A 12956-nucleotide genomic window follows, 5' to 3' on the forward strand; every position below is an offset into this window, starting at 1 on the left:
CAAAACACTTTTAATGTGCCTGTTTCTGTTTTATTCATAACATCCTGAAATACCACTAGTAGGTCTTCCTGGCATAAAACAACAATTTGTCACTGTGTTTATAACCTTTTCTAACCTTTTCTATGCAAAGCCCTTTTTAATCAGTCTAAAAAATCAAAGAGAAAAAAAAACTATTTAACTTGACTTTCAAATACAAGATTTCTTTAAAATACACACAAAATTTTTCAAAGCTAGATTATTTTATGTGTATGATGTGCAAGTTGAAAGTAGAATACATATTTAAGGACTTGGAGGTTTACAGAACATCTCAGACTACAGAAACTTAACTGTATATAGTCAAGCTGTAAAATCCCATTCATAGAGTGATTTAGCTTTGGCTATGATACCTATGCTGAACAATCCTGTCTACATCCTTCATCTTTCAAGGGAGAGGAGTTAGTATGAAAGGAGAGGATTCAGCAGTTGATTTGTCTATGAAACTCAGTTCTTCAGCCACTGAAAATACAGATCCTTTGAAAACTGGAACAAAAGTAACACCTTTTTCTTCTGGATGTGATGGAAGGAAACATATTGCAGATTTTTACACATGATTCTCCACCCACACCCACTCTCTCTGTCTCTCCCTCCCTCCCTCAATCATCTACCCATCATGTCACCTCAAACTAAGCATAAAGACCAAACACACATGTTAAAAAATATTTATATCCACATTACATTCCCAACCTGAAACTCATCAAGTCTGCTAAATTTATTCCAAAATACAAAAGGACTTACCCAGTGTGTCTTTTAGATTTTTAACCAGAGAACCTTTCTTCAAGCTGTTTTTTCGCTCCACATAATTTGATGGCACATATCCCGTTTTGTTGGCCGCGTTTCTTACCCTCCACCATGTCTTAGAATCATCTAATAGCCAAAGACGCTCATTTTTCTTGATGTCAAGTTCTTGGTCCTGCTGTGCAGTGTAATCCCACTTTGCAATAACAATAACTTCTTCTGTCATCTTTCATGGAGTCCTTCTGCAACAAAATAATAAAACATTATCCTCATAAACTTTGTCATATAATTCTTACTCTTTTTTTCCTTTGAATTCTTCTAAAATAAGTAGGAAAAAGGCTAGGGGAAAATGAGAATGTCATACAGGGAAAACCATCTTAAAAATAAGGGAAATCATAATGACTTTTCTTCGTTTTTCAGCCACTAAAATATGGCAACATCTTGACAGTAAATTCTAGTCATAATGTATTACATTCACGTCTTCCAAATGTATATAAAATATTACATGGATATATATTAACAGAAGCTTATTTATAAAATCTGTTTCATTTTTTCATATAGCATTATAAAAGTATCCCACATGTGGCACTCCAAGCTCTGATCTGAGAAAAAAAATAAAATAGCAGCATTTGAAAAATGCATTTTCCCTCTGCACTAGTTCCGCATCCTCATACTAATCTCACACATGTAAGTTTTCTGCATTTAAACAAAGTTGTCCATCTTTATTTAGTAGAAAGTTAAGAAATAATTCAAGAAGCAATGTAACCCAGCAGGGAAATCTACCATCAATAAGAGGGTACTGTCTTTAGCAAGCCTTTGTTCACCGTTTTGTGCAGGCAGCACAAAACTGCCTTTAAGAGCCTTCACTCCCCCTTTGTTCCCAGCAAGATCCCAGCTCAGCACAGTCCTGCACCAGGCATTAGTCAGCAGGGTGGAAAAGAGCACCCACTGGATTTCACTTCTTCCCTACCTGAAACATATCCAGAGTTCCATTAAGACTGAATGAGTTGTCTTTCTCTCACTTACCTGTAAGAACAATGATATTTTTCAAAGCTATTTGTCAGCTGCACAAAGACAGCTGCATGCCTCCACGTTTTCCTACGCATCCCTGCAATTACCAGGAACAATGCGAGGCAGCACAATAGCGTGCAAGGAAAAAGTCCAATACTAGTACCAATGACATTCAAATATGTTATAATGCCAACCAAGACATGTTGATTTTACCTTCTAAATTCTGAGAAGTCACCTAAAATGTTCTAATTGCTGCCGTGCAGGTTGGGGGAGAGGGAATGGAGGAAGAGAGAGGGAGTAGGAGATGAGAACATATTTGAAAATTAATGTGTCCGATTTGGGTTTTTTTTTTTAATAGAAGTTGTAGATTTCATTTGAACAACAGATTAGTAGAAAAAGGTGCAAAAGTACTTCAAACTATTAATGTCCAAAGACTTCTGTAATATTTGACTTTGTTGCCTAGGTCTTGGAAGTCCACAACCCTGTCTTCTCTGATACCTAGTAGTTTATGAGACAGAAAGGTAATTAAAAACCAAGCTTCATTCAGAAATTCTGTTCAGCATGTAAATTACATCACCTATATTCCAAAAGGGTTCCTTCTGTAGTCTGTAAATACACACACAAACACACTTTCCCCTTTAGCTACAGTACAAACTGTGAAAACTGCATGCCAGACAACCCAGCTTATATACTCTAAGAAAAATAACTGTTTTACTTACTTAATCTACAATCATAAAACATAATAGTGGACCCTATTATAAATTAATAGCCTCTTCTTATAATGAATTTTGTTTCCAGGGGATCATCGCATTGGCCTGAGCTACACTTGCTAAACTATTTGATAGCAAAAAAGGTGTGCTTGCCATTTGCTGGCAAACATCAGCAAATTTACTCCTCGTGGCCAAAGCAGACATGATTTTTGAAAATCTGAAGCTGAGTTGAACAGGTTTAAGTTTTCATTTACCAATCAAAAACCAGAAAGAACATACAACAATTAAAACATTATTCAAATATGCATTTGCATTGCTGAGGTCCCCAAGACAAACTTAAAAAGGAGCTAAGATGCTTTGAATAGCTGAGAAGCACAATCCTTACAGCTCAAACAGGCTGTGACTTATGCAGAGGAACTGATAGCTTTACAAGAAATAAGTCAGTAACCATTCAAGCATTTTTTTCCCTTAAAATAATAATCCCATCTGACAATGATAGAGAAGAGTCTGAACTTTGGACCTCAGCCTCCAATAAACTGCCCTGCTTTCTGACTGACATAAAATGGACAGAGAGCCTACAGGTCGATAAGCTGATGTAGCCACAGGGGACTGCAATCAAACATGTTCTGGAGGCTGGTGTTGTCAATATAATCTATCTCTCCAATTTAGTTTGGTTTATTTTATCTCAGCAATTGTAAAATGGTCAATTCTTACTATTCCTGGGGACATGGAGAACATGAAGAAATAGGACATCATCATTGCAGTTGGTTGATGCTGCTGCCACTACATAGGCTCCCCTTCTAAAATAGGCTATTTTCACAACACAAGCAAGTTAAAATTATCAATATTACGGCATATTAATAATAAAAACCCCACATTAGGAATAATATTTGAGTAGTGACTAGTGGAAAACTATTAAACTCTTCTATATCTCAAAGAAAAAAACAATTTGAATTGAGCCCTTTTGTAAGAGTCATCAAGTATTTCCCCATGGTGTTGGGCAAGGACAGAAGCACAGGAAGAAACTATTTACCAGGGCTGACAACATCAACTGTAGTCCTCTGAAACTACCCAGGACAGGGTGCTCAAATCTACTCAATTTCTTAAATTCCCATTAGTTCAGACATGTAAAACTGTCACTATGCCTGAGAAATGCTGTCATTTCACAAGCAGATCCCTTGCTTGATGCAATTTTTGTAGAACTATTCTGGAATAGAGAAGCCAAGTTTCCTGAGCATCATGCTCACACATAACCCCTTTCAGTAAAATAGTCTCCAGGTTTTTCTAAATGCTTAGTGGCACAAGCTCTCCTTCCCAAGTGGAGACAGGATTTAGAGTCAAAATGCATAATGTAATTGCAATTAAACATTTGTCCATTTAAAACTGTGTACATGTGTGTACAATTCAGTTATATTGGGTTATTTTTTTAAATTTTAGCTTTGTTCTTTCTGGGGGAGCAAATTTTGTTTTGTGTTTTGGGGTTGTTTGATTGTTTTATTTTCCTTGTTTTTAATGTGGGGAAATACATTAAAGTTCTTCAAATTATTTTCTTATAATTACATCATTAGATTGTATCCATCAAGGACAGTATCACAGAATGTTCTGAGCTGGAAGGGACCCACAAGGATCCATCAAGTCCAACTCTGAAGTGAAAGGCCCTCACAGGGATTGAAGCCACAACCTTGGTATTACCAGCACCACGCTCTCAATATGGTTCTTCCTGTGACATCTGCAGAGCTAAGATTTCCTAGTATGTAAATAAAGACATATTTGTTTCCCAGAAGGGAGGCTGTAGAGGTAATAGCTTTGAAATGCTTCTGCAACACAGCCACGTGCCAAATAAAAGATTATAAGCAGACAACATAACGAGATCTGGGGGAAAATGAAAAGAAAACACAATAACACAACCTCCCAAAGCATCTGAGAGCACTGCAAAAACTTGACACAGACTGAAAGCATGAAATTTCTTCAGTGTACTGCTCACATACTGCAAAATAAAACATACCACAGTTCCCAAAGATTTTAATGGCAACATAAGTTTCCTTCACATCAAGAAAATGAAAATCTGTTACTGCTAAAAGTGTACACCATTTTGGAAAGTTCCTTCCCAAAAAGCTCAAAAGTCCAAGCACTGAAATACTGAGTTGTCTTCTCCTACCTAACAAAACAACATTCCACACTGAAAGCACCACTGAAAAGCTTTGAAATATGGATATAATACAAGTCTGCAAGGAACTGCAACAGTCTTTCCTCCATACAATATTGTTCACGTGACCCTGGCTTTTACCTTACCACATCAAGTGGTCATTTACTTCTATGGCAATCCAACTTCCAACCTCAAAAACAAAAAAAAAAAACCCCGAAAATGAAGACACCACATAAAATGAGAGCAAGCAGGACTCCACAACCCAGACCTTCAAAGGTTAATTCTTGCAATACGAATACACAACTCCAACTCCTTTTAATCCAGCAATTCATTCACTGCTATCAGTCTCAAAAAACTAATTTATTTAGCCAACATTGTATTTTTGCTGAAACGTTAAAACTAATATAGGTGAGATTGAGCTCATGTATTTTCAACCACTTAGTTACTTCAGCTTAGGTTTTGTTAGGAAAGGAGTCCTGTCTTCAATGGAAGCTGCCCTACTGCAGCTGAAAATGAAAATTTTTCTACAGAAAATTATCCTGGGGAGAGAGAGCAAAACTGAAAAACTGTGCAGCCAAGAAGGCAATGAACAAAAACTCAGGCAAAGGCAAGACAGTTGTGGCTGTACTGAAAGTCTGCTCAGACAAGTGAAGAACATTAACTAACCATAGGGCAGAATAAATGCAGACATTGGTGGAATATCTAGTATTGTAGCTTCTGTATGATTTTATGAGAAGAAAGTCCAGAAAGGAAAAGGTTATGTTCAATAAACTATCAACAATCCAACCACTTAGCAATGACAGGAAAAACAAACTAAACAAAGAAACACTGATGCCATTTTCAAGCCTTCCTAAAACTGAACCATACAAGTAATATTTGAGATGATGGAAATTTAAAGATAGAGGAACTTAAGAGAATTTGCTCCAACAACCTTGTAAATCTACTAGCGATTCTTCATGTGAAAGACTGGTGTCTTTCAGTTGGTGTCATTTTAAATACCAAAATACAAAGAATTGTTATGCAGATCCCATTCTCTTTTTACCAGGCTGGATTCCAATCCTCTCTCTCCCCCTCCCCATATAGGACCAACCTATTTCTCCCACAATGACCAATAGGAAAGGACTCTTATCTTAGCATGCCAACCAAACTGCAGTCCTCTCCTATAGACTGACACAAGTCAACACTCCATCCAGTTTAATGCCCTAGTCCAGTGGGTAGAAAGGCAGCATCTTTTCTTGGCCTCAAGAAGAAGGCTCACAGTTATGTCAGGGTTAGTTAGGACAGTACTAACAGAAGGTAAACATGTAGTGAGAAAGGAAGCAGTTGCTCTCCTTGTTCACAATTTGTTTTGCAAAAAGGAACATCACTGAAAAATGATTGACAGTAATGCTTGAAATGTAATCCCTCACCAAGGGAACAAGCAAAAATTCTAATAATAGGCAGTGCCAATTGATATAACAGACTGTTCTGGAACTGGATGTCTTCTTAAGACACACGGAAAGAAAGGGACAGAATTGATACACAGGCTTTTACATGACACTGATGGACATAAACCATCTAATTGCTATACAATATTAAGTAAAACAGAATTACTACATGATATTTAGCTAATTACATGGGAAGAATAGCAAACTACCTAATGATATATCATGTTTTTTTCTAAGACTGAAAGGCTGAACAACCTTTCCTCCTGTCCCCAAACTCTGAAAAATCAAAATGTGTTTTGAACCATGCAGCATCTGTTGCTGACAAGCCGGTTATCTAGTGCACAACTGTTTAATTGCTCATAAGCTATGGCAAATAGGCAATATCTGGTCCTCTAAAGTAACATAGTTGCTGAAAATAAATTTTTAAAAGGCTGTGTTCATACAGACTTGTTTCATAGTACCTGGGTATGCTTATTGTATTCTGCAATTAATAGCTTCTGTTAGATCACTTCATCTGAAGTACACTCTAAATCTGAAGCTTTCTTGTTTATGATAATGCAATCTCTGGTAAACCTGCCCACAGTTTCAGGAAATTTGAAGTTTTGTTTTCACCTACAGTTTTTTCTTTGTTGCATGAGTCAGTGTGTGGTTAGTTTTTTTAAATCAGCCGAGATGAATAGTTTTGACATACCGAAAGATTAAAAAAAAAACACATCTTTACATTTGAAATTGTTTCGTTCGGTTCTTCAGGACCAGTAAAACACTAACACAAATACAGAACTCAGAAGGTATTAAAAAGAAGCAGTAATGTGAATTCAAATAAACACTTGTGAAAAGGAATACACCTTTTGGATATATTTTAGCTATCTCCAGTAGAAACAGGAAAATATCACCTCCTTCATTCAAAGGCCAAAGATAACCTAAACCAAGGAAGACATATTTCTAATGATTGCTACAAGAAAATCTCAAAATGCAGAAGTCTAAAAAGTGAAAACAAACTGACCCAAATTATTACCAGTTGTTATAATTATAACCTTTGTTTTAACTAGTAAAACCCTTTGCATGCTTTGTTACTTGAGCTATTTGCTGGTGCTTGGACAAATAGAGATGGAACACATAAAGACCACTTTGTATAACTGCTTAACACTTTAATACTTCATATAATGTGTGTCAACTCATCCCAAGAGACACATTTCTTTGGAAAGAGGTCACTGCATCAGACTACTCTCTCTCTTTTTTAAAGGAAGTTAACTAAATAGATGTAGTGAACAAGCATCCATCACCCGGCTATGTGGTTCTGAGGTGTCAAACACATACCTGAGCAAAAACACCCCCCACATCCAGGCAACCTAAAATAGTCGACTGTTTTAGCACAAGCTTGACAATTAATTTGGGGGATTTCACTATTAGGTCTCATTAGGATGCATTGATTACAGAACTAAAAGTGATAGCTGAGTAAGTGCAAGTAATTATTATCTAATTTACTTTGATGTGCAAACTGAAGACACAGTCACAATCAATAGATGCTGCTGTCTGTATTTTAGGGGATCAGATTTCCAAAGCTGAAAACAAAGATGAGTGGAAGGCTGTAAAAAATAAATGTGAACAAAGATGTAAATAAATTCATCCACTGCAAAGGAGGAATGTTCTATTACAATTTGCAACCTACTCTCACAATTTAGCATTTACCAAAGAAGAACTGGTTAAAAAATAATCTGTTAAAAAAGTGAAATAAAAAGCTCTAGAGGTTTTCTGTGTCCACTCACCCTGGTCCTTTCCATGAAAAGAAAAATCTGACAGCAATAAGCTCAAGTCCAGAAATGCACACTGAAAGTATTGAAAGAAGTAAAATTCAGCTCATCAAGAACTATAAAAAAGGCATTAAAACTGCCTTGGAATAATTTAAATATTAGCAAAAGTATAAGTACAGAATTAGATAGAATATCAAGCTGACTGTACATAATGCAGGAAAAAAAGGTTTAATACTTATTTCTACATATGGGATTAATTTTCAGAGACAACCATTTTCTTCTTTGTCATTAACTAGCACATAAAAGAAATAAGAAAAATTAAAACACTTTTAAGATATCAGAAACATCCACAAAGCTATTACAGCTTTAGCTATTCCCTAAATTTCTTTTCTCCACTTCTTTTGAGATCCTGGTTTAGGTCTACCCATCCACCCAAGCTGGACAGATTTATCAATCAGCTGAGGGATAATAGCCCCAGCCACAATGCAGGAGTGACCCAAAGGCAGGCTCAGTAGGTGCCATGAGCTTTCCTGGCAGCACTGAGACATTTGTTCTAAAGCACAAAAAATGCTTGGTTTCCTTTCAAGTCACTTAGGGGTAAAAAAACCAACCAGAAAGGCATAATTATAAAAGAAAGGGTAAGGGTGATCCAGGCTGGTGCAACACTTAATGGCACCAGAGGTGCTACACCCCGTGCACCCAGGCAGGAAGCCCTGCCACAGTCTCCTTCTACAGGCACACAAAGGATGGGGCTTTTAGATAATATTTCTTGTTAACATAATCAGATGGTATATCTCCAAAAAAGGTGAAGGATCACTCATAATTAACCAGCAGTTTAAAGCTGTACTAACTAGACCTTGCTACCTACACACCTCAGACCCTGTCCCCTTGGTGTGGCCAGCCACTGTTCATGGGCACAGTGGTGCGAGGGCTGCAGTTTGTTCCTGCAGCCAAATGCCTGTGACAGCTGCCAGGCAAGGTTGGCCTCTCCTGGCCCCACAAGAGATCTGATAAGCCAATCTCTAATACAGCTGCAGCTACACACCGGCACCTTGTATCTCGCATTGCAGAACAACTGAAAACAGGAAACCTCAAGAATAGTTTAGTGGTAACGAACTTCTGCACAGCTCCAATAGAGCACAGAGCTTAAACATTTTTTTTTGTCTTGTAAGTGGCTTAGGAGTCTTTTAAAAAGGCTGACAGAGAAATAAAGGAGAATATATGTTAGAAACACCCAGAAATGCATCTTTCCTGCTAAGGAGTCAGTACAGCATTTTACCATTCAACAAAAACAAAATCTTTGTGTGTTTATCTAACAATGTATAAAAAGATGTTAGTAAGAAAATTTCTCATCCAAAGCTTTCATGATGTCTGTCACAGGAATGAGTCTGCTCAGGTGAAATAAGCAAGCAGGACTGCTTCAAATGTAAACTCAATATTTAAGGAAAAGGAATAGTGTTAAACAAAAAGGTTGCATCTCCTGAGCAAGACCCACCTATGTTTTGCTTGCAGTCCAGATTCGTAGTGATTCAATATCTGATGGTTGTAGGTTTTTCCAGCTCTCTAAGCTCCACTTCAGCAGGAAGGTGTAGCACAAGTGTCTATTGTACAAGACTGGTGGGGATGCCCTCAAAAGAAGGAGCTGCCAAGCACAATGAGGGCAGTGAGGGCAATTTTCCAGCTCACATTTTTCTTCCTTTCTTGAAAGCGTAAGTCACCTCACAGTCACAGCTGCCCACTGTTCAGACTAATACAGATTCATAATTTGAGGTACACAATGTCAAAAGAAGAAACAAAACACAAGACTTTGGAAAATATCAAATAGGAATAAAATTGCTAATGGTTACGTGAGAACGTGGCTTCACCAAATGCAAGTCTTACCTGAACAACTTGATGGAGTGACTACAACTGTGGATAAGGGAAAGGATACAGATGTTGTCTGTACACAGTCCCTCACAACACCCTTCCTTCTTTCTACATTGGCGAGATATGGATTTGATGCACAGATTACTCAGTGGATGAGGAATTGGCTCGATGTCACATCCAGAGGGTATTTGGACATTGATCAATGGCTCAGTGTCTAGACAGAGATCAGAGGCAAGTGGAGTCCATACTGGGATCAGCACTGTTCAATGTCTTCATCAGAGACACAGATGGGGGAATTGAGCACATCCTCAGCAAGTCTACACATAACACCAAACTACGGTTTACAAAACTGAAGGAGGGGTTGTCATCCAGAGGCACAAGGACAAGCTCAAGAACTGGGCCCATGCTCACATGAGGAGGTTCACAAGGGCCAAGTACCAGGTACTATGCCTGAGTCAGGGCCACTCCATATCAGTACAGGCTGGGGAATGCAGGGATTGAGAGCAACCCCTATAGAGAAGGACTGTGGAGCATTGGTAGATGAAAGCCTGGACATGACCCAGCAATGTCTACTTGCAGCCCAGAAATCCAACTGCATCTTGGGCTGTATCAAAAGCAGTACGACCAGCAGGTCAAAGGTGAGGGTGATCCAGGCTGGTGCAACACTTAATGGCACCAGAGGTGTTCTGCCCCTTGAGTCTGCTGTGGTGAGACCCCACCCAGAATACTGCACCCAGATCCGGGGCCCTCAGCACACAAAGACCTGTTGGAACAGGTCCAGAGGAGGGCCACCAAGATGATCAGTGGGCTCGAGCACCTCTTCTATGAAGACGGGCTCAGAGAGTTGGGGTTGCTCAGCCTGAAGAAGAGATGACCAGAAGACCTCATAGAATCTTCTAGTGCGTAAAGGGGGCCTACGAGAAAGATGGGGACAGACATTTTAGCATGGCCTATTGGGATAGGACAAGGGGCAATGGTTTCAAACTAAAAGACAGTAGATTTAGACTAGATATAAGAAAGAGTATTTTTTTTTTTTACTATGAGAGTGGTGAAACACTGGAACAGGTAGCCGGGAGGTGTGGTAGATGCTCCCTGAAAATATTCAAGGTCAGATTAGAAACGGCTCTGAGCAGCCTGATCTACGTGAAGATGTCCCTCCTCACTGCAGGAGAGGGTGGACTAGATGACCTTTAGAGGTCCCTTCCATCCCTAAATATTCTATGAAAACTAACAGACACTTTGAGCTGCTAACTTCTCTGGTGGTACAAAGAGAAAGCCATCCAGACTGTTATGAGGCAGGCTGCTGCAACATCAGAACACAAATCTAAGTTCTGGCCTACTAATCATGCAATACCACTCTAATTTTATGCACTCTTGTTTTATGTCGTGACTTTCACACAAGCTAACCCTCCCAGTTCAATATTTTTTTAAGATTTTCATTAGTAATACTGCTATACCACAAAATGTCCTCATCTGGTGCAGTTCAAGAAACAAATGCTTAATCAATGCAGACTTTAAAACACATAATACTAAGTATAATCTTTTCTATTTATGTGATAAGTGCTCTGCTGTTTCAGGATGCTGAGTTTTTTAAAGTCTTTTGATGTTTTACTTGAAAAGGAGATTTCTATAGCCTTTTTTGGAACAGTATGACTGTTATAAAGTAGGCAGTGTTCGTTTTCAGCTTCTGAAAGATGATTTAAATTTAAAGTTCTATTTCAAAGGGCAAAAAGCTGGTATTCTACAGGAACAAGTTTCTATTATAGCAGCTCATGTTACAGTTACACAGTACTAGCTACAAGCATTATAACTTACCTATGCTTAGAAGATAAATAGCCATAGTAATAGAAATTAAAGAGAAAACACTTCATCACATCTTTAACTAAGCTTAGTATAGTCACCAACAGACAGAGCAAAGGGCTTGTGAGAAAACTCTAGCTCAAATCTTTCCATAAATGTGGGATGACAACCTTAAGGGATTAAGAAAACCAAACAAACATGTTTCAGTTTGTTTGGGATGTGTGATGTTTTTAAGAAATGCGTATCTGTATGTCATTCAGAAAATAGGACAAAGATTAACAGACAGTACTGGCAACCTTCTAGAGACCAAGCAAAAAACCCAAAAAACAACAAGAGGATTTTTACAGTAAGATGCATTTTACTGTTTTATCTCTGACTGTATTTTTGGAAGAAGTATTTCCTTCCATCTTGAAGACTGCACATCTTTCCATGCCCTTTTATCATATACTTACTAGAAAACACAGGGAATGTGAACTGTCATCTTTGCTTTTTTTATAATTTGTTGAAAGATGAGAAGAAAAAAAAAAAGTCTGAATATAAAGCAACTCCAAACACAGACAGTTGGCTAATATCCCTCTTCTTGGCCAGCCCTTCCTCCAGCCTTTGCCCTCCCTGTGCTTGTGCCATCTGCCCTCAAGCTCCCTTTCCTGCACCTGCTGCTGCAATCCCCAGCAGCAGGCAGGGCTCAGGCAAGTACAGGCAGCAGCTGCAAGGTTTTTTTTCTGCCTCCGTCAGCAGCTTAATGCAAATGCAGTGACTGTGAATGACCCACCCCGCGGTGACTTTTTCCACTATTAGTGCAAAGTCTTCCTGCTTTATTTTGAAGGCAACCAAGAGCAATGGTACATTCTAGACAGCAGTGGGAATACCCAGACTGCGCAGAGAGCGTATCTTCAGACCTTTTGACTACAGACAACATGGGACAAACAGAAAAGTGGCAGCTTTTTTGGTCCATTTTTCTTGGCTGCAGAGTAAACACAACAAAATCTCAGACTGCCTCACATTTAGATATAGCAAGAGAGCCAGAAAAGAGCTTTGACTCATCTTTTCCTGAATTCTTTTAAAAGCAGTTCCAGAAAAAATGATGCAGTTAATAAACTCTGTAGCCCCACAGAAAACTTTTGGAAAGGACACCTCATCTCACCTCTAAATCAGCAGCAATGATTAATGACCATATCTCTGCACTGGTTTATGGGTGTTTCAGTGCTTCTACAAAGTCAGAGACACAGATTAGCTTAATGTTTGTGCTGTTGCACTGGATGGCTCTCTCTCCACTTCTCCCAGCAGACAGCATTTAAGTTCCTCTCTCTATTCAGAAGCACATGAAACAAAAAGCAAACAAGATAAAAGAGAAGGGAAAGTCCAGGAAGAATAAAACATACCCTAGGTGTCTACATAAGACAAAATTACAAACCATTTCACACCTAACAAGCTCTCCACAGCTCTTTACAAAAACAGAGTAGGAGGGAGC

The 12956-nt window shown here is 38.5% G+C and overlaps 1 protein-coding gene across 3 annotated transcripts in view; it reads right to left on the reverse strand.

Moving 5' to 3' along the window:
- NCK2 (NCK adaptor protein 2) overlaps nt 1-12956 on the reverse strand; it is an 86216-nt gene that overhangs the window by 32160 nt on the left and 41100 nt on the right. For all 3 annotated transcript variants that reach the window (XM_058019023.1, XM_058019021.1, XM_058019022.1), the window contains one exon: nt 775-1016. In XM_058019023.1, coding sequence (XP_057875006.1) covers nt 775-1000 — 226 coding nt within the window. In that variant the 5' untranslated portion in view covers nt 1001-1016. The remainder of the gene's footprint in view (nt 1-774; nt 1017-12956) is intronic.

Source organism: Melospiza georgiana, chromosome 2 (genome assembly GCF_028018845.1).
Source record: "Melospiza georgiana isolate bMelGeo1 chromosome 2, bMelGeo1.pri, whole genome shotgun sequence".
Lineage (NCBI taxonomy): Eukaryota > Metazoa > Chordata > Aves > Passeriformes > Passerellidae > Melospiza > Melospiza georgiana.